At 40.5% G+C, this 20,897-nt stretch overlaps 1 protein-coding gene across 4 annotated transcripts; it reads right to left on the minus strand.

Moving 5' to 3' along the window:
- Nucleotides 1–777: 777 nt before the first annotated feature.
- ical1 (islet cell autoantigen 1-like) lies at nt 778–20,248 on the minus strand. 4 transcript variants are annotated; one of them, XM_044188345.1, is made up of 15 exons: nt 20,112–20,248; nt 18,952–18,984; nt 18,603–18,777; nt 14,772–14,844; nt 12,821–12,944; nt 12,434–12,632; nt 12,181–12,306; nt 11,735–11,833; nt 11,486–11,571; nt 10,885–10,934; nt 8,071–8,109; nt 7,683–7,886; nt 5,760–6,059; nt 5,528–5,623; nt 778–4,167 (listed from the first exon to the last, which is right to left on the minus strand). In XM_044188345.1, exons 2-15 carry the CDS (start codon nt 18,960–18,962, stop codon nt 4,052–4,054), a joined length of 1,698 nt encoding a protein of 565 aa, XP_044044280.1. In that variant the 5' UTR covers nt 18,963–18,984; nt 20,112–20,248; the 3' UTR covers nt 778–4,051. The 4 variants fall into 4 exon arrangements, with proteins under 4 accessions (XP_044044280.1, XP_044044279.1, XP_044044277.1 ...); XM_044188344.1 differs by having other exon boundaries at nt 778–4,164; nt 7,683–7,916; nt 20,112–20,245; XM_044188342.1 differs by having other exon boundaries at nt 7,683–7,916; nt 20,112–20,243.
- Between the last annotated feature and the right edge of the window lie 649 nt (nt 20,249–20,897).

Here is a 20,897-nt window from a genome sequence, read left to right on the forward strand (position 1 = left end):
CCATGCCACGGCCCATCTTCCTGTATATGTCATTACTACTTGACTGTGCCTGCTACGGTGGGATGGGAATGTACTGGATATGTAAATATAGAGGCACACTGTGTTTGTATTATCGGCTGACAAAGATGTATCTGAATGAGTCAACAATTGTACCATATACCCCCCTCCCCTGCTTTTTCTCCGCTGAGTACTGTGAATTACTACATGTCTCATTATTGTGAATAATAATGTATTTATTTATAAGGAGTGTAATTGGGTCTGCAGAGAATTTTAATCAAGAATAGATTACATCGTCCATCTCAGGTTGTAGTGAATAGGATACAAAAAAAGATATACTAACTTCTCAGCGCACACTAACAAGTCTACACTATTAAGAGAGCAAACCAACAGCTGCTATCTATGTAGCCTCACACAATGGAAATCCTGAATGATGTAAACCTGTAGCAGAGTAGAGAGAAGTAGAGAGAGAAGTGTGGATGTCATTTATCCAGTGACCTGATTTGGCATGAGTAACGTCTAAAATGAAATTAGTGAAGAAATGAAGAGCTCTGTTCCAAAATGAGATATCCACTTGCTGAAAAACAATCACACCTGCAGCGACGTGTTCTTCGTCGTTTTTTTTAGACATCTGTTTACAGAAAATAAGTCGTTTGAAAGAGCAGTTTCATACATGTGGAAATACAGATTTATTTCAGATGCCAACATTTTTATTTTTTTCAAAGTGGATAAACAGCATTTTGGAATGAGGCTCAACACAAGAAATACAGGAAACGATGATTCTTTGTTTGCTTGTCCAGTTTATTGGAAACAGAACTGCCAAGTTTTCATCTGTTAAACCCCTCGAGTGAAATAAAAAGGCATAGTTGAATTAAATAAAGCATTTGTGATTGACTTGAGTAATACATTCTTTTTTTTAAAGTGTGTAAATCAAGAATAAATAGTATAATACATGATGTGATAAATACTCATACAGAGTAGTTTCCCTTGTGACCACTACACTTGGATAGGAGCATAAATAGAGTTCCTTCCAGATTTTTCCTAAAAAAAAAGTCCACGTGTCACATTAAAGCAAGAAAACAATGAAATATCCTGCTGTGTAGCAGGGGTGTATTCCGCTACTAATGTGCAGCTTGTATAAAAAGTGTTTTTCTGAGATGAATTTCTTCCATGATGCACTCTGATCACCTTCGCTCCACTGAGTCCGACTTATACAGGCACACAAATGTCATAACGTCGGTGCATGTGGACATCATATTCACAACAACTCAGGTGTATTAGCCATAAAATACATTTTAGAAACACAACTCTACATCTTCATTTTTCAACTGTTCACTAAGCCAATTTGTAAACATTCAAAAATGTCAGTCTTGGTAGTTCAAAAACAAATATAATCAGTGGGAATTAAATCCACATCAAGTAAATTAGAAATCCATTTTACGACATGGTAACAGTTCTCCAGTGTTGATTATTTTCCCATAAAACAATAATATATTTCCAAAATCTGTGGATTCTCAAAATTCACAACACACCGAGCTAAAAATAGACAGTATTATACGGTGTTATTTTTTCAGTGTACTGCACAACAGAGACACCTGATTTTGCAAATAGTGATAAGATCTGAAAATAAATACATTTTGATGCAGCTTAGGTGTCGTTATTTGCAGATTTATAGAACTTAAATAACCCACCCACCCAAAAATAATCAAATTCCTGTGTCCTACTTTAAAACTTCCTTCAAGAGAAAACCACTTCAAAATAAATGTTTCATCCTTCGCACATTTTTCTTGGCCTTGGACTTGTGATTGTGAAATTCAAAACGACAGATGGGACTGAAGATGATTTCAAACACATCCTATTTTTACCCACACTACATTCAGAGAAAGTAGAATCTGGGCTGAAGGCAAGAGGATAATCAGGAAGTTTGGACTGAATTTCCACTGTGCCTGTAATCTAACTCCAGTTCCTCTCCAGAGACTAGACAGTTTACAGTTCAGTGTTGCTTTTAGACCATTAGACTGAAACCCTAACAGAAAACAGAGAATTTCCTTACAGAGATCAAACAAAAGTGTCACATTATTTAACAAACTGGTGGAGTCTTAAAGATCCAGAGTTTGAGCAGGGGTCTGTATCACAGAGCAAGTAACTTTGGGTTACCTGGCCTTACTGAGCCCAACATCAGTGATTCTGGATTATCATGAAGCTGGTCATCAACAGGCTCTGGCAACTCTGGGTTTTACTATCCAGCTACAAGAGCATTCATGTGAAAGAGGTGAAGTTCTTAATTACAAGAAACATCATCAGAACAATGAGTGGAGTACTGGTGATACCCGCAGAGAATAAAATCCCCAAACTAGAAAATAGTAAGCAGCCGTAGGAATAATATCCAAATATTTAAAGCAAGAATATAAAGAAGAATTATTAGGCCTTTTTAAATACAGCTGGCATTTGCATTTTCGGTAGTCTAGAGTGAGTTTGGAAGATTATCCATAGATAATCCATTTACTTTGCATAGTGACATTTTGGTGTGTAAGGCTGTTCCTGCTGCCAAAGCAGAGAGAAAAGGTACCGATAGTCGGAGCAAAAAAGGTCTGAAAAAAAAAAAAAAAAAGACATGCAAGGCTTGCAACATGGCTCTATGGATAGCACGGTCGGTCAGTCGGACGGTCCACCACTTTGGTCCAGACTGAAAGATCTCATTAACTATTGGATGGATTGACAATTGGTACAGACATTCATGTCCCCCCCAGGATGACTTGTAATAAAGTCGGTGATCATCTAGCGCCATCATCAGGTCAAAATTACGGTTTGGTTTATGACCAAATTCCTGCAAAACTAATGCAATCCCATCGGCCTCAGCTGTTCTTTGTGTTCAGTGCTAATTAGCAAATGTCAGCATGCTAACATGCTAAATTTAGATGGTTGAACATGGTTAACTGATGTTAGCATTTAGCTTATGTACAGCTCCAAAGAGCTGCTAGCATGGCTCGTATCTTGTTTTCTAATAAGAATTGACTGCTTAGCGACATGATAATTCTAATTAATGAGTCGAAAAAGATTTACTGACACTAAAAATCCCCTCATGTTATCCTGAGCTGCAGTGATGGAATAAGAGTGTAAAAGTATCTGTACTGTCCTGTCAGGGATGAAAGAAAGAAACGTAATGCGATTAACAACTGCAATTGTCACTTTAATCCAAACTCCGTAAGTTTTCCTCTGAACTGAACCTGCTCCAGTTGGCCCCGTTTAAGATGCTTTTAGGAAACAGGGCCCGGGTTAGTTGCCCCTTCTTACCATGGTGAGCCACTCCATTTAAAAATGAGTCAGCATTGTGATACCAGAAACCCTGGTTAAAGTCCAAAGACGGCTGGATAACACACTCATCTTGCTCTGCGATACAGGCCCCTGGTGCACCTTGAGCTTCAACTGCTGCTGTTGTTTTTGTGTGCAAATACAGGCTCGGGGTCCCATCTTGTACGCTCCTCATTCATATGTGACAATCATGTGCTACCATGTATAAACAACACTAAGCAGTAAATAGAGACTTTTTTTTTTACATCCTGGGTCCCTTGTGATGTGTACACACAGCAAACTGACACACCCAAACAATGTAACATATATAAAAACACACAACACTGTCCAAAATGAACCTGTAACCCAAACATTCTCTCCGCTCAACAGAAGCTGCAACAACTAATAGCGAAAGGTAATACACACCACATGAGGTTTGCCGTGTGCATATGAGTCAGTGGCTTCGCGTGTAGTGTTAACAGTCGTTTACAAAAGCTGCAGAGAGCAGCTGTGAGCCGCTGAAGAGAGCGTTTAACCGTCATACCGACCGACCGACAGTGTAACGCAAATGTGAGTGTGTATTTGTAAGTGTGGATATGTACACATCTCTCCTGCTAACAGAAATGCAGGCACATGTGTGTGCATCAATGTCTGTGTTTTTCACTGTTAATGTGTGTTCTTCTTCACACACTGCTGCACACACACACACACACACACACGCACGCACGCGCACACGCACACACACACACACACAGAGAGAGCTTTAAGCGTTGAGCAGCTCGTCCACAGAGCGTCCGATGGCGTCGGGGTTGGAGAGGGGATCCAGGTCTGCGAACAGGTTGAACCAGGCAGACATGTCTTTGGATCCACCTGGAGCTGCTGCACACACACACGTCATCAAAACAAGGTTTAGGTTTAGGTATGTAAAAATGTGTCCACTTAACTAGCTTTTTCAGAGCTTTTAGCCACATTGACCGTGAAATGTGGTCAACAGACACCTGTTATCCTTACTGTAATAAGCCTTTTTCACAGAAGACATTTTGGCTTGTCATAGTAGGAAAATCACAGGTGTTATTAATAACATTAACGACTGCTCTGTTCTATTCAATAGTCCCAGTAAGTCATGACAGTGTAACAGTGACCGAGCACGAACAAAACCAGAAAAAGGTTCAAGGTCTGATAAAAAAACAACATGATCAGCAACAAATCTAACATTTCGACTCTGAGAACAAATTTATCTTCTGCCGAGATCAGACTGCTCTCGCTGGGAACGACTACAGACTTTCTCTCGAGAAGACGAGCCGATCTCACCCGGCTAATGGATCCTCAAATCTCCGAAAACGCAGCGGCTAATTTTTAAGTAAACATTATTTTGATAAGTAACAAGAAATTGAAGCACAGAAATGCCAAACTAGGTTTGAGGTCATTTAGAAAGAGTGTCTCCATTACATAGTTTGTCCACCAGAGAACACTGACAAGTTTGTTTTTACACTGTAAAATGTTCCACTCAGTATGTAGCTTGATTACAATTTAACAAAAAAAAAATATATATATAAAAATCCAACTCCCAAATATCAATATTGTCAATGTGGACTTTGAACTGGGACAGCCAAGGCTGGATTACCAACTGGGCAAAGTGAGCTCGAGGGGCCCTCAAAAACCCCACGGTTTCCTCAAGCACAATATCAACTAACATGATAAGGGCCTTAACGTAGGTCCTGCTTTATTACGCCGTTATAATCTAGTTTTAAAGACCTTCATTATTTCAGCTGATATTTTGCTTAAAAAGGTGCATATTCCTAAATTAATTTGGATTTAATCAAATTACCACACAGCAAACTTGGGGCTGTGTATTTTTCCAGGAATAATGTATGCAACAAGGTTACCACAGTGTTTTAAAGCCTAAAACAAAGACCACCTCCACTAACATAATTTAAATAAAATTCAATAAAAATAAAGTGAAACATTTACCCTACTGTTTAGGCCATCATCTGCTAACTAAACTGATCATGAGATGAGACTGGTTTACCACTTCAGTTTAACAATTTCCTGGGATAAACCCTGCGCATTGAACATAGAGGGGGAGGGACATTGGGGCCCAACAGCTCATTTTTGCCCTAGTGGCCCCCAAGCAAGTTAATCCGGTCATGGGGACAGCACTTGGGTCATGACTGATGATGTTTCACAGCTCCACAAAAACACAAATACAGACAAGAATGCAGATTGAGAAAGACCTCACCATTAGCTGCAGAACTTGGAGCCAGCTGAGCTGATTGGTTCTGACCAGGGGGAGGCTGCAGGGGCGGAGCTTGGAACATAGGTGGGGTTGACCAGCCTAAAAGACAACGCAGGGTTAAGAAGAGCAATGAAAGACCCGGTTATTCTTTATTCTAATGTTTCTCTATCACAAAGAGTGATCAGTCAGTGTGCTGCAGTGAGCTCCTCCCTCCAGCGAGTGCAGTGTGGCTGACCTGTAGAGCTCAGACTGTGATCCAGCAGCTGGGAGGGCAGGAAGCCTGTGGGGCTGGGGGGGTTAGAGGGTGGACGTGCTGCTGGCCCACTACTTGCTGCTCCTGTGCTCGATGGGGGGACGCTGGGAGGGTCAAACAGCCCGAAAGCATCCTGCCACTCTCTGCTGAACTCGTCGCTGGCCCCCGGGCCGGGGCTGAGGAGGTCTTTGAGGAAAGCCATGTCGCCCCGTTCGCCATCTTCCTCCGGTCTCAGCCCTGTCCCAGCGGGGTGGGGCAAACCACCTGAGAGCAGACCCCCACCTAAAAGGGAAGGGAGAAAGACAGGAGGGGCGCTGTATAAATCCTGAGGCAAATACATCACAGTTTATTCTGAAAAGGCCAGAAGTGTCTGAGCATTACTAAAAAGGCCACAACTTACTACTGAGGGTTAGAACTTTATTCTGTTCGGACTTATCTATTAAGAACATGCTGTATTCTACAAATTGGAAAGCGGTTTTCATATTTCACTAGAAAGAAGGCAATCTAGTATCTGTCTCTGCGGCAGAAATGTGTCAGAGGCCAGGAGATAAGAAGCTGTTCTGTCAACATAAGTGACGCATGACTCCTAGTGGTCTGACATCCTAATTACCTTTTCATTTTATCACACAGCAGTATGACTTGGCAAATTGGAATACCTTTTACATTTTATCTGATGAAATAAAAAAAAAAAATAAGGTAGTTGTCAAGAAGAAGGCTCTTTAATGATAAAGCCAAGCTCCCAGTCTCTAGACTGGTGGAAAATGTGGCTGCAAAGTATTGCAGGTAGATTCAGGTCATCAAGATTCATTCAGAATGACATGATGAGCCAACTTTTGACAGGGAAGCCAGTCAAATCCTAAATATGACGAAGCCTATTATGCTCTCAAATTCACTGTCAATATAGTGAGAGAGCCTTATGTCGTTTGGGCGTCAAAACTGGCAAAGTTTAACTTGAGAATTTGAGAAACTCATGAGCAATATTCATGTCACACAGGAAATGGAACTCACAACTGTAATTCGAATGTCCACATCCATAGGAAACTTATGGGAACTGCATTTCCCATGTATACTTGCATGATAAAGCACAGGTGAGCTCTATTAGCTGTCATTATAAGCTCTGGAATTTCCCTTAACCAAACATTTGCTCTGATGAAAGTCTAGAGACCGAACGCTTGGCTTTCCCAGCAAATCTTGTTTGCAGAGCTTACTTTTCTCAGTATGAGTGTGGTGATGAGGGGTGTTATCCCAGGAGTGAAGCTATTTCTAACCAGGCTATCCATTATTTCCTGGCCGTTAGCAATAAGTGCCAAAACTGAAATGTAAAAACACAACAATTTGCTGTTTTACAGGCTGTTATGAGCCAGGAACAGTAAACAGACAAGACAAAGTGTTAATTAGTGAGCTTCAGAGGTGCTGGAAGGAGCCAAGCTAGCTGTTTCCCAGTTTCCAGTCTATATGCTAAGCTAACAGGCTGCTGGATACAGCTACATATTTACCATACAAACATGAGTGTTATCAATCTTCTCATCTAACTACCGGCAAGAAAGTGATTTGGCGTATTCCCCAATATGTTGAACTATTCCTTTAAGCAACAGTTTTTACATACAGCTGCCCTAACTTCACTATAAATGGTCAGTAAATGCAGCCCAGAATATCAAAGACGTGAGTTTCATAAGTGAAGTAGATGCATGACTGTTTTTCCTAAATGACAAAAGTGAAGGAAACAAAGCCCCTTGCACCAGCAAGGCAGACTGAATCCAGATCCAAAGTACAAAAGGAAGCAGAAGAGTTGAAATCCCAGGAGAGGTGAATTTGTGCCACAACCAAGTAAAGTCACATGGGAATGCTGAGAAGGCAGCTTGAAGTTCACAGGTAGAAGAAAGAAGAGACAGCCAGCCAGTTTACCGGTGGCAGGCAGCTGTGAGAGGCTGGACTGCAGGCTTCCAAAGCCCCAGGACTCATTCAGGTCGCCACCCTGAAGAGGAGGCAGGAGCTGAGCCAGGAGAGGGATGTTTGTTGAGGCTGGGAGCTGTGACTGTGGCAGATTACAGGCCATGAGCATCAGGTCATCATCAGAGCCCGCTGACAGTCCTCTGAGGTTGTGCAGGGCTGGAGTAGGTGTGGTAGTGTTTAGGCGCACTGAGATCAAAGGATCATAAGCATTTGTACTGTATACACAAGTGCTGGCTATAGAAAATGCCAAACAATACAGTCTCTGTAGAGGTACACACACACACACACACACACACACACACACACACACACACACACACACACACACAGAAAAACTCACCTCTGGTCTGGCTCTGTCCATCACTGCTGTGGGTGGGGTCTGGAAAGGAGGGCATATCAAAACAGCAGGATAACACATGGTTTTTAAAGGCAGCTCCTTACATTACAGTAACTTACACCTTTGGTCATGTTTTGATGTCTGTAGGTGTATTTATATTGGACATAAATGGCTAAACACAGATAACGAGATGCCTCAATGAGGTTTTTGTGGGACAGTTTGATAGCAGAAAAAATGGATTTTGGTGTATGTTCCCACCTAAAGCTGTGAAAGTGGTCTCACCTTATAATACTAAATGCTCTTCAAATTATGCTGCTTGGTATTTTTTCCCCCTTATCCTTCCAATCCCAGAGAGAATCATTACAGTTTTTTTTTTCTAAATTGCTTATGCTCATTTTCTGAAACACTGTTGCAGATTTCAAACCTTTAAGAGCAATCACCACATCATTTTATACTGTGAACCACACGCTTCATTTATCCTGCAAAAGGCTGTCGCTCACTTAAAACACTGAACTCCTGTGTCAAATGTAAATAAATTCATTGATTCCAGTAGGACTACAACCAAGTGGCAACCTCCGTGGCTGAAAAATGAAAGCAGTGTAGAAGTGCCAAAAACTGCAGTTCCCCGAATGGCCACTTGAGGCTGGCTCCAAAAGGGAGTCAATCTCATAAAGCCCAGTGTTAAAATGCCCAACTTCACAGCAGAAACAAATATGTTTACAACCTGGTACAAAACACGGTTTTGGTCTCTATAGCTAATTTCCCCCTTCATGACAAATGTGAGGGGGGTGAATTATTTTTTTTATAACTCACCCATTTAAATTATATTAAGGCTTAAAGTTATGCATAATTAAGGACAACTACAACTAGCCATTATTTTCTCAAATAATCAATTAATTGTTTGGTCTATAAAATGTCAGAAAATAGTAAAAAATGCAATTTCCTGTGGCTCAAACTGATGTCATCAATTGCTTGTTTTGTCTGACCAAGCCCCCCAGAACCTTAACATTTTCAGTTAATTATCACCAGCATTTCCCAAACTTTTAGGCTTGTTACCTCTTAACATAAAGCTGTGTCTACTTGCAACCCTTCATCGCAGGTGTTAAAAGTCTAAAAGTTACACGTTTTGACCTCCAAACGTCTCATATTGTCTCATTTCAATACATTTTCATAGCTCAAAGAAGTAAAACTATCTAGTTTTTCACAACTCAAACAAATAAAACTGTCATAACATTGTACAATAAAGACACATGTCTCCATATAACAAATGCATGTCAGTTAGTTCGTGTCTCATATTTGCCTCCCTACAAAACGCAAAAATCTCTTGGCATGGTGCAACCATTCCCTACATGTGATGTCCTCACAGGCTCTGTGTCTTTCTGTCCACCTCTCCCTCTGTCCAAACCAACACATACAGTTTTTTTGCAGTATGAGCAGGCTGCTGTCCCTCTCTGATGTTTGTCTGCTCATTTCACACAGTGTTTTGAGAATCATGATTTTCATTTGAGGTTCAGGTAACTGAGAAAACAAAGAATGTGGTGAAAAAAACTGGGAGACTAAACTGTGTGAAATTAAGGAAGAGGTTAAAAAAAAATGGGAGAACAAAAATACTAATTATAAATCAAGAATTTACATCGTCAAAACTTTCATTCTATCCAAACTCCTCTTCCTGGCTAACATCTTCCCCCCTACACACAAAATGATAATCCAACTCAACAAACAGTGTGTGAACTTAGTCTGGGGAACAACCGGGGAGGTAACCGAAAGGGAACTGCTGTTTAAAAGCAAAGACTGTGGGGGTTTGGGAGCTTTAGAGCTGGGGGCCAGGCTGACTATTGCCTTTGTTAAAAATGTAAGTGCTGCCATCTCCACGAATGCTCTCTGGGTCGGAGATCTCTCACACTGGCAGAAGAGACGAGGCAAAGACAGACGTGTCCCCTATTACAAGCTCACTTAGTGATTTTATTGCACAATACCAGCACTTAAAGATAAACTGGTGTGATTTTACTAGCAAAATAATTTTTAACAAAATTAACGATTATAAATACGTTGGGTTAATTAAATATAAATATGTAGGTGATGGTGAAGGCACAGAAGTGTTAAAAATATTAAAGAGCAAAAACCTCTCAGAGAGCATTCGTGATGTCCGATGGCTCATCTCTGTAGGCAGACTCCCTGTGAGAGCTGTGGTTTCATGGAGTTGTTATGTCACTACTAAGGTCTGTCCAATGATTTATTGTAACTCCGATGAGACACGACAGCACCTCGTGATGGACTGCTACAGAGCTCAAGAGGTCTGGACCACCTTGAAAGGACTCGGTCTCTCTTTCGATATAAATTACAACTCAGTCATGCATGGTCTCCTAGAAGACAAAATGCCTCCAAAACAAAAAGAACTGTTTCGACTCGTCATCAGCATTGTCTGTGTAAAGATCTGGAAAACCAGATGTGCCATGGTTTTAAATCAGACTGTTACTGACAGCAACATGGTAGTAAAACATGTGCTGACTGACCTCCGGAGGAGGAGAACTATTGATAAAAGACTTTTACTCCCCTGTACCATACTGGACTTTTAATATCTTATCTCTTTGTGCACTTTATCGCTTGGCCCTTCATATTAGCTAACACTTTTACCACTTTATACCATGTTTAATATTCATGTATGACTTGTATTGAAGTATTTATGCTGTATTTTTGTTTTTGTAAACTTTGTATTTAACTTGTTGAAACTTAAATAAAGATTTTTTTTTTTTAAATAGTAACTGAGAAAAACTGTAAAATTTAACTATGTTTCAGCCTACAGGGGGCAGTACATACCTGCGTCAGAGGTACTTCCTGATGGCTTGTCATCATCCAAGGACACCAGACTGAGAAAGAAGGGAGGAAGGGAAAAAAATAGAAAGTGCCTTATCTAGCTGGCGAGACATAGCTTTGCTATTTTTAGCGATGCAGTAGCCTCTATTTGATTTGGAGCTGCTGTTAAGAAGTGCAGTCTCAGGTTCACTATTTTAAAGCCATTAACTGCCACATGGATCACTACTGGTCATCATATGTAAAACCTCACACACACTTACTTGTGAGTAAACATGGGCATGGCATTGACCTCATGTTTGATGAAGACATAGCTGAGGTGGTTGTGTGCAAAAATACAGACAAAGGACAGAGCAGACAGCGAGGTGAAAATATAGAGATGGAAAATGTGTGTGTTTGTGTGTTAGTGATGACGGGGCAGAGAGAAGAGAGTAGTGGCATGAAAACACAGACAGATGGTATGGTAGGATGTGTGTGTGTATGTGTTAGGACTGGGTTCAAGAACACATATCTGACTACATTTGATTTATTAATGATAGAAGATGTTTCACGTTACATAAAACACTTTCTTTTACTTTCAGTGTGGGTGTTTAGTGTGTTCTCTTACCTGTCTATGTTGCTCTGTAGAGCTTTCTCCTTCTTATCCTCTTGTTTCTCTGTGTCTGTTATTTGCTCCAGTGGGTCTCGCAGGTCCTGTAGGAGGGAAGAATAAGGTTAAATGTAAAATAAAGACACATGTATTAACAGATAAAACAGCTGAAAGAAGATGGACTGCTACAATTACAGTTGGGTATTCATATTGTGTTGTTGCTGTCTACCTGGGATTGCACTCTAGTTTCTCTTTAGTTTCAAGTACCTTGAGTGTGGTGAACTGGTATGGTACATGTCCTTGGAAGGCCTCATGGATTCCTGACATGGCGTGGGCCGTCTTCTCCCAGAACTGCAACAGAGTGGTCTGCCGTGACAGAAAAGAAAGAAATATTGAATAAATGACAAAAAAACAAACAAACAAACTAGCAGGTAGACTGATCAAGATTCTTATTCCACAGAAAAAAGGAGCATACACTGGTGATAATAGCTGATTACACCCTCTAAAAAGGACTTTATATTATAATTATAAGATACGAGATAATGAAGAATTAAACGGTGTAACTAGAACAGATTTATAAAACACAGCAGATGTCCGTTTTGCAAATGGCAGCAGACAGTAACAATTTGTTAGGCTCATTCCTAAAGCATACTAAATATTAAGTACATTAAGTATAGGGTAACAGAGACACAATATACTTTTGACAAACATACCTGGTAGGTACAGAGGGAGTGGGAAAGCATGTTGCAGCGGCTTGCTCCCAGCATGTCAACCTTCTGACACACATCATTCTTCAGCTTCTCAAACTGGCTCTTCGTCCCTCGGACCTGTGCTTGGACCTAACAACAGAAAGAGCACAAACCCCCCCCACAAAAACAAGACAGTGAAAAACACACACACAAAAAAAACAACTTTAGATCATTAAGAGAATATCAACCTGATACACCCAAACAAGAGTCTTCCTACCTTGCGGAACTTTTCCAGTTGTTTGTAGGTGTCTGGGTCCAGTTCTTGGGAGACGTCTTTCATCCAGAGCAGAGCTCCTCTGTACTCGGTGCGGGCCTTCTCCATACGACTCACTGTCAGTAGCGTATCAGCGATGGCGCGCCGCCTGAACGTCTCCACTTCCTGGTGCAAACGGTGCAGTGGCGGGCAAAGTGCCATCCTGTGGAAAAAGGAAAGGTACAGTATACACATAACATTTCTCAAAATTAAAAGAAAATATATATATATAGCAAAAAACACAAGTAGGCAGTTCGGTTATTCACTTGAAAGTTTAAGATTGTTTAGAATGCACTGTATATTCATCCCTTCAACACATAATCATCGGCTTCATTATTTTCTGCTGCTGACCTCTGCTTGGCGGAGGCGCACAGGGCCTTGCTGGTGGCGTCCATCATGTTGCCAGCCTTTGTGCGATCACGTTCAGCCTGGAAGCGCAGGAACAGGCCGAGCTCATTCTCCTCCTGAGACAAGCCTGGGGAAAGAGCTCAAGGTTTAAGTCCTGCATATACACAAAGGACAAAATGGCTTAAAGAACATAACAAAACGAGAAATATAGACGGTTTACATCACACAGCAAAATCTCAAGGCTTTATTAAATCCCCTGATACCACCAAGAAGCACAAGTTTAAATAAATAAGTCACTATTCAGAATAATGAGTAAGTGAGTGATGTAGTTTCATAGCTGATTGCTCATACCATGAATGCGGTGGTAAGGATACCACTAACAACACGTTTATTTTTATAAAGTTAAAGTTTATAAACGAGACCAGGGCCCAGTTTCCCAAAAGCAACTTAAGGCTAAGATGATCGGAAAATCCGTCTCACGAGCTATCTTAAGCTTAAGAAGTGTTTCCCAAAAGCATCGTTTGAGGCTAAGCTCCCGATCTTTGAGGAGGACTCGAAAACGAAATGTTTCTTTGAGTTTTTATTGTTTTTGTTCATTTAATTGCATCTTTAGGTCCATACCTTTATCATGACCACTGACACACTCTGGAAAGTCATGTTTAAATTAGAAAACGAGAACACAAAACTAAACTAATACACACACACTCAAAAAATAAATAAACTAACAATGTGCTGCGATTGAGAGTTCGTGACAACTATTTAGCATGCAAATACAGTAGTGGAAATACAAAGCTAAAATAATAATAATAAAACTTTATTTATATAGAGCACTTATCAAAACAAAGTACAAAGTGCTTCACCAAGAGAGAAATAAAATACCACAGTGAATGATAAAATACATAAAAACAATAAAATAAACAGACAGCTCAGGTAAGATCAGGATATGCTTTCCGATAAAAATGCGCTTAAAAGAAGACACTGACTCAGACAACCTAATTTCTTCGGGCAAGTTGCTTGCCCCTGCTTGTTATGGATAAGTATTTAAAACGGCCAGCTTTGGCCACTCCAAGTGGTAGTAGTACAAACTTTGCTGAATCTACTGAAAAAAAATGAAAAGCACTGAAAATTCCAGGATGTCTCTGTCTTGTATGAAAAAAATATTGTAACAATGTCCACTTTTACATATTTAACAGTGTTGAATAATATCCAGTTTACAATCCATTCATAAGAACACATTTAAAACATGATGGATGGTGTCAATGAAGGGGTACTTGAGCTCATCTGATAGGGCACATCAGACAAAAAATGTTGGGCCCCACTGGTTTGGGCGCAAAGTAAAGGATCTTTACCTACATCCTCATATATTAATCTCTTCTGGTTGGAATGCCACGTTACTGATGTTCTGTTTTTAGTTTCCATATTTTCTCTTTTCAGTTTGTGCTGTTCACCATTTCCTTATATCGGTCTGTTACAGAAATGACAGTTGATGCTGTACATATCCATTAAGCTTATAAGAACAGTCACTGCTAAATTTGAGGTTTAATACATGTTGAACTGTATAGTAGTAACATGAATTATACAAAAAAAGTGTTGACTGCACATTAAGCTTTGTTTTTATACTGAATGGAATGTAAATATATTGGTATCAGGGAACGGGTCCAAGATTTCAAGTGAAGTCAAGTCAAGTCTGCTTTATTGTCAATTCTTCCACACGTACATTACATACATACAGAGAATCGAAATTGCGTTTCTCATGAATCTGGGACCAACAGCTGCTGAACAAACAGGAACATGACAAAAAACATAAAGCAGATAAAACTATATCTTCTATTTGGGAAAAGATGGTTAGTTGTATGTCTCTTGACTAATGTGATTTGAGTCTGAAATGAACACCACCTATTGTTAGTCAGCGAAGAGATATCATGTAATAGGTCTACTTTTGACTGTCACTCACGTGTGATCCTGTGCTGGTACTTCTCGATCACCTTCAGCAGCTCTGTGCACGTGGACTGAACCGAGCGGAAAAACTGCAGAGACAAACAGGCCCAATTACAATACTTCACGCACAAAATGGGTTACTATGACAGTTTCATCCTGAGATCTTCTCTCAAAACAGTTCCATGTTTAAGCAACATCGCTTATGTCTAGACTTTACTTTGTGGTGTGATGTTTGTCCCTCTGCTTTAGTGAGGCGGCACTCCAACCTCTCAATCTGTAAACACAACATATTTTTCTGTCGCTTGCTTTCTGTCTGGCAGTCAGCCGCCCCACATCCCATCTGGTGGACAAAGATGAGTGTGTCATAGCAACACAGATTTCGAGGCCACTCTAGTGCTGCTGTCTGATAGAAAGGGAAGACTGAAGGAGTCGCCTCGACTTTTAGAGCCTGCTAGAGATGAAAGTATACCGCATTGGGCTCAGGAAGAGTGTGTGAGTGTGTGTGTGTGTGTGTGAGTAAAGACCATAAAATCAAATCAGCCATGAGACATCTCAATATGGTGGACAGTAGGGTCCCCTAGGCTTCCTGCCCATTACACCACATAAGCAAATGGCAGTCAGCCAGTCCTGCTCTCTGCATTTGGGTTGTTTGATACACTTTTTTCACAGCAGACATTTTGACTTGTCCTAGTAGGAAAAGCACAGGTGTTACTAATAACATTAACAATGGCCCGCTTAACCATGACAGTGTGACAGTGAACCAGCATGAACAAAGCCAGGACCCTAAAACTGAAGCAGCTATGTGGAATTCAGCCATCATTTATTTTATTATTTGCACCTGTGCTTTTTGCTACTGTCCATAGACTGTATATAAAGATGGATGACGCGTCTCCACTTCCTCCCACTGTACAAAAATAAAGCCAAAATATCCCAGATACAGGAGCTGCCATCTTGCGCTGGTGATGTCATTTGGAGCCGCAGTTGTTGTATAAATCTGTCCCTATATTATGCTCTATGTCCTTTAGCCTTTACCTTAATCTTAAACCATGACTGCAGCAGGTTTAACTTAAAACTTCAGATACAATGACTCCTGGGGACATTTAGGTGATTTCTACAGGGCACAGCAGCTGGTTTAGACTAAACCACAGGTGCAGTTTAAACCACAGCTTCTGAGGACACAGCAGTGGGGTTAAAAGCGTACTCCATCAATTTAGCATTGCACTCCTACAAGACTGTCTGACTCACGATGGACAGTTTAAAAAAAAAAAAAGGATCAAAATCGATGCAGCAGAACCAGAGATTTTTATTCCACACATTCTTCTTCCTTGTCAAAAAATGGCACCTACTACACCCACAAACCCATCTTAAGCCTTAAACCGCAGCTAAGCTAATGACAGAGCAACAGCCCCTATCAGACTTTATTCAGTGGAAACGTATAAAGAAGAGTAGTGCTGCCTGCTTCTTCTCCCTGCACCCAGGCAGACTTAAGACTGTAAGAGCGCAGAGGGAGGAGGTGACTTGAACATGTGTATTATACAGTTAATCAGTAACTAAACAGTCGCTACCTTCAGTCTGTCTGCCTCAGCAGTGGCCACACACACACCTGTGTCACCAGTGTCAGATCTCTGGCCGTGTACAGGTCACAGTGCCTGCACAACACACCTCTTTCAATGTTTATTAGTGAGATAACGAGCAGTACTGACCGATCCGTGAACATCGTGTTTATGTAATGGAAACTGCTCTGTCCGAGTCCCCGCGATATGGCAGAGGCAGACAGACATAAACATCCACACCTGCGTTTGTGCAGTATATACACACACATCACTACATTCAGTTTTGTCTCTCTAATTGAGATTTCCCTGTGCTGAGTTTCCTCCATCATCCAGACAAAGAAAAAGATCTGCTCTTGCAAAACCTGCTCTGAGTTTACTCTTTGTAAATGTCAGAAGTGTGATTATCTTTGTATGTGCTTCTCCTTCTGCCTTGCACTTCTCTTTTTATCCACCAACACGTTCGCCTTCTTTTCTGACTTTCTGTCACACTGGGGATGAATGGAGGGACAATGAGAGAAGGAGGACAGAAGAGGCCTGATCTTGTTCCAAAGCACACAAAAGCCTCACAGTGCGTCTCTAGCAGCTCAGCGAAACACTACCATGTCCCCGTCTCACAGGACCGGACAGTCTGTCTCAAATAAATGCCAGCCAGGTTTCAGCCAATCCAAGCTGTCCACTCTCATTTGTTGCACCAGTGAGAAATGAATAAGAGGCAGAGGAACAAACTGTACCCTGTTCACATAATTTTCACAGCTGTGATGGTGTGAGACATCTCACGTATAATTAGAGCGGTTATATCTAGACAGCAAGAAAAGACCTCTGCAAACAATTGACACCTTGCGCCAACACACTGCTGATCTTCTGAAAAACCTGTCTTTGTATTCATTCTACAGCTACATAATCACACAACACACAGACACACAAACATTTGGTAAACAATATCTACATGTTATAGTTTACAACAGTGAACTAAACAACTGTTACAAGGCTTTACATGAATGAATGTGTGCTCCTATATCTCACAACTCTTTTTCAAAGCTACTGTATATGATGTTTTCACTGAGTGAGATAATCAAACCAAGAGTCCATGTTTCTAATGGCTCCATCAAATGGAAATATTCTAGATGTCTTGCACATCATTTTAGACACATTTTGCCTGACACATTTAGCATCTTTGGAAACTTTGGGATCCCCACTATAATTTAAAATCAAGTTCTGTGGATTTATACAAACATTGGCTGCAGAACATGAGTTTGTACTGACTGAACCAAGAGGGGGTCAGTGGGGTTTAAGAGGTTAATACCTATGACTTCACCCTCCATTAATCATCTCACGATCTTGTGGGGGGCCCGAACCCTAGATTGGGACCCACTGGACTAAACTTCCTAACTGTTTATAAAGTAGTTAAAACTAGCTCCACCTCAAGCAGCTACAAAAGTAAAAAAAAAACTGCTTACACATTGATGCATCAGGATTGACAATAATGTCATATATAACATTTTACTGCAGAATGAGTACTTTTATTTTTGATACTTTAAGTACATTTTGCTGTTAATACTTCTGTACTTTGAATGCAGGACTTTTACTTGTAAAGGAGTATTTTTACTTTGTTGTATTGGTGCTTTTATTTAAGTAATGGATCTGAGTATTTCTTTCACTACCGGATTATTACAGGCCAACATTACGACAGGCATTGGAGAGGTAGCAGGGACAGTGCAAGCCACAATTTGTCTCTTTCTAAATGAAATCTCACTGACAATCTCCCACAAAGTTTGTCACACAAGTGCTAAGTTACATGATGGGATATGGTTTTCCTTCACAAGATACACAGTGGGTCACACAAGAAAAGTTTTAGAAAAAATGGATCTGTGTAAAGCTTTTGGCACCGTTATTGGTTTACTGCTGTGCTTTCCACTGAAGCAATGGTTCTAGCAATATGTAATACTCCTGCAGTTATTGAATAGGAGAGGAGAAACCCAACATGGTTCCCCCGGGAAAGACATAATGCTTAGGAAATGGCCACCAGTGATAGGAACACTCAGACATGATGACACAATGGCAGAGGGAGTGTTGAGTCTTTACAGGAGAAAATATCTGACTTAAGAATACAACAATAATCAGAAGAAACATTTACATGACTAGTTTTCACCTGTCCAAAGGATTACAATAGGCTTGGTATTAAGTAGTGGTGGAATACGAGGAAAAGTGAAAACACAGCTTGTGTTGTTGCAACTCCTGCTGAAAGCCAAAAATAACAGCGGTCTAAAAGCTCGAACTGATCTCTCCTCTCCTACCTCAAGCTTGGCATCCAGGTCAGCATCTGAGGCCACTATGTATTCGTCCTCCTTCTTGCCCGTGGCTTTGATGAGGACCTGCTTGGTCTTCCAGAACTTCTTCTGCATGCGAGCCATCACCGAGCTGTCCTCACCGAGCAGAGCCCGGCCGCCGCTCAGCATGTCCCCTGCAAACCTGTGGCCACGGGCAACAGCTCAGTCAGTGACACTAGTAGGATACAGCCTATAGTTTCTACCTGACTGAAGTTGTGCTCATAACAACAGTGTTTTATATCTTAATAATAATAATAATAATAATAATAGTATTGGCGACAGTTATTAGTTTTGTCAATATGAGATTTACACATACCCGTCCATCATTGAATATCCGCCTTTTTCTGTTCTGAAGACAAAAATAAAAAAAATACAGATCATGTGTAGACAGAGGAAGAATAAGGATCAAAGCATGAGGCTTTAAAAATGGCATAAAAGTAAAATAGTAATTGATGTCAATGATTGTCCATCTGGTTTCCTATTTTTTCATTGTTTAGGATCCTCACACAGAAAGCACCACACCACCAAAGACCAGGCATTTTTAATTATAAATCAATCAATAATCTCGGGTCAAAATACATCTCTGATCTCCTTAAACAATATATACCCAGCAGGGCTCTTAGATATTTAGGAAGCAGTCAACTGGTTGTACCTTGAGTCAGAACCATACAGGGTGAAGCTGCTTTTTTGTAATTAAATTTTATTCTATCTTAATTGATTTTAATCTGTTTTTTATTGCTTATTATTTTGAATGCCATTCTAATGCTTTTCTTTGCCTGTGTAAAGCAGTCTGAATTGCCTCTGTGTTTGAAATGTTGCTGCCTTGCCATAATAGATTGCGTAAAACTGAATGACAACAATGAATGAAAGAACAGAAAACTGAGCTGCTGCTGGTTTTCCTGTTGTTATCTTTTGCTGGGCTACATACAAGGCAAAACAAGCCCGAAAACAGAGCTGACAGCTGTTCCCCAGTGAATTATAATCGAGTTATAAGCGGTTGCCATAGAGGGTTATCTGTGGCTGGATAAAAACTATTCGGTGCTAAAGGCTAAAAAGCTAATCTAATTTGGTTCTTGGAGCAGGGATCAGACACCTGCGACTTCGAGAATTCAGGAGAACTGGGAGCCAGCTGGCTGTCGAGATGGTGTTCAGTTACAAGAAATGTTACCTTGATGACACGGAAAGAAAAAGCTAAGGCAAGTGACATTCTGACATTTATCAATACTGCGAATACATTCACGACAAGGTATAAAATTAGAAACAAAGGTAACGTTATGTTTCTACTTTTATACCGGGAAAAAAAATGCCAGAAAACGTCAGTGAAGAAGCTTGTGTGCTAGTAGCAGTTTAGCTAGTAGCAACTGTCTTGGCCAGAACGGTAATGTCTTAGAAACACCTAACTTAGCGACAAGACAATTCAACAAGTCCGTTTTTATGTTATGGTTAGATAATTTCATGCGGTCAATATACCTTTACCTTGCTTTTAGTTTTGTCCAGTTGCCCGAGCATCTATGCAGCGCAGCTCGGCTAGCCTCCTCTACCGACAGCCGTCATAATCTGAGTCAGAGAAACAGGATATGTAAAGTAGCTGTACCGCTGTTTAGACACAAGGGGTCACTGCTGCTCAGGCCACATCGAAGATCGTCTATTAAAAGAGGAGCCATTCACAGCTAATAAATGGCTGCAAAAGTGGATTTCACATGTTAATTAATTCACCAGTTGAAAATTCTCCTACCTCACATTCAGTGTGTTGCAGCTGTCTAGATCAGAAAAAAAACAGGGAAGATATTTTGATGCCCGTGAGGTGTTGAATGTGTATGAAATATGTTCCTGAAATTTAGATATGACTTACAACCATAATCAGTGTACTTTGCACTTAATACCGCCCTACTTTCTTTTCTAAAATCAGGTTATTGAATCCCTCTGGCGTCTACTTCCTAAATTGATAAGAAAGCAGCATTAGCCAGATTTATGAGGGTTTTTTTTTTTTCAATAAAAGCAGTCTGTAGCCATCCCACTTTGATATTGTAGTACAATAAGAACAACCAGAGTGACAGCTCTTCGTTCTACCGCCTCTCTGGTCTAACCAGTCTGAGGAGGAAAAGGTCTAGTTATCCACAAGACAACAGGTTTTTCTTTTGCTAGCCAAAAACACGAGGAAGCTGATCATTTACAACTGTTATGGTAACTGCAAAATGTGAAATATATCATGTACATTTCCCAATATAATGGTATAATTACTGATTTCTTACTTCCATCATC

This window comes from Siniperca chuatsi, linkage group LG24 (genome assembly GCF_020085105.1).
Source record: "Siniperca chuatsi isolate FFG_IHB_CAS linkage group LG24, ASM2008510v1, whole genome shotgun sequence".
In the NCBI taxonomy this organism is placed as follows: Eukaryota; Metazoa; Chordata; class Actinopteri; order Centrarchiformes; family Sinipercidae; genus Siniperca; species Siniperca chuatsi.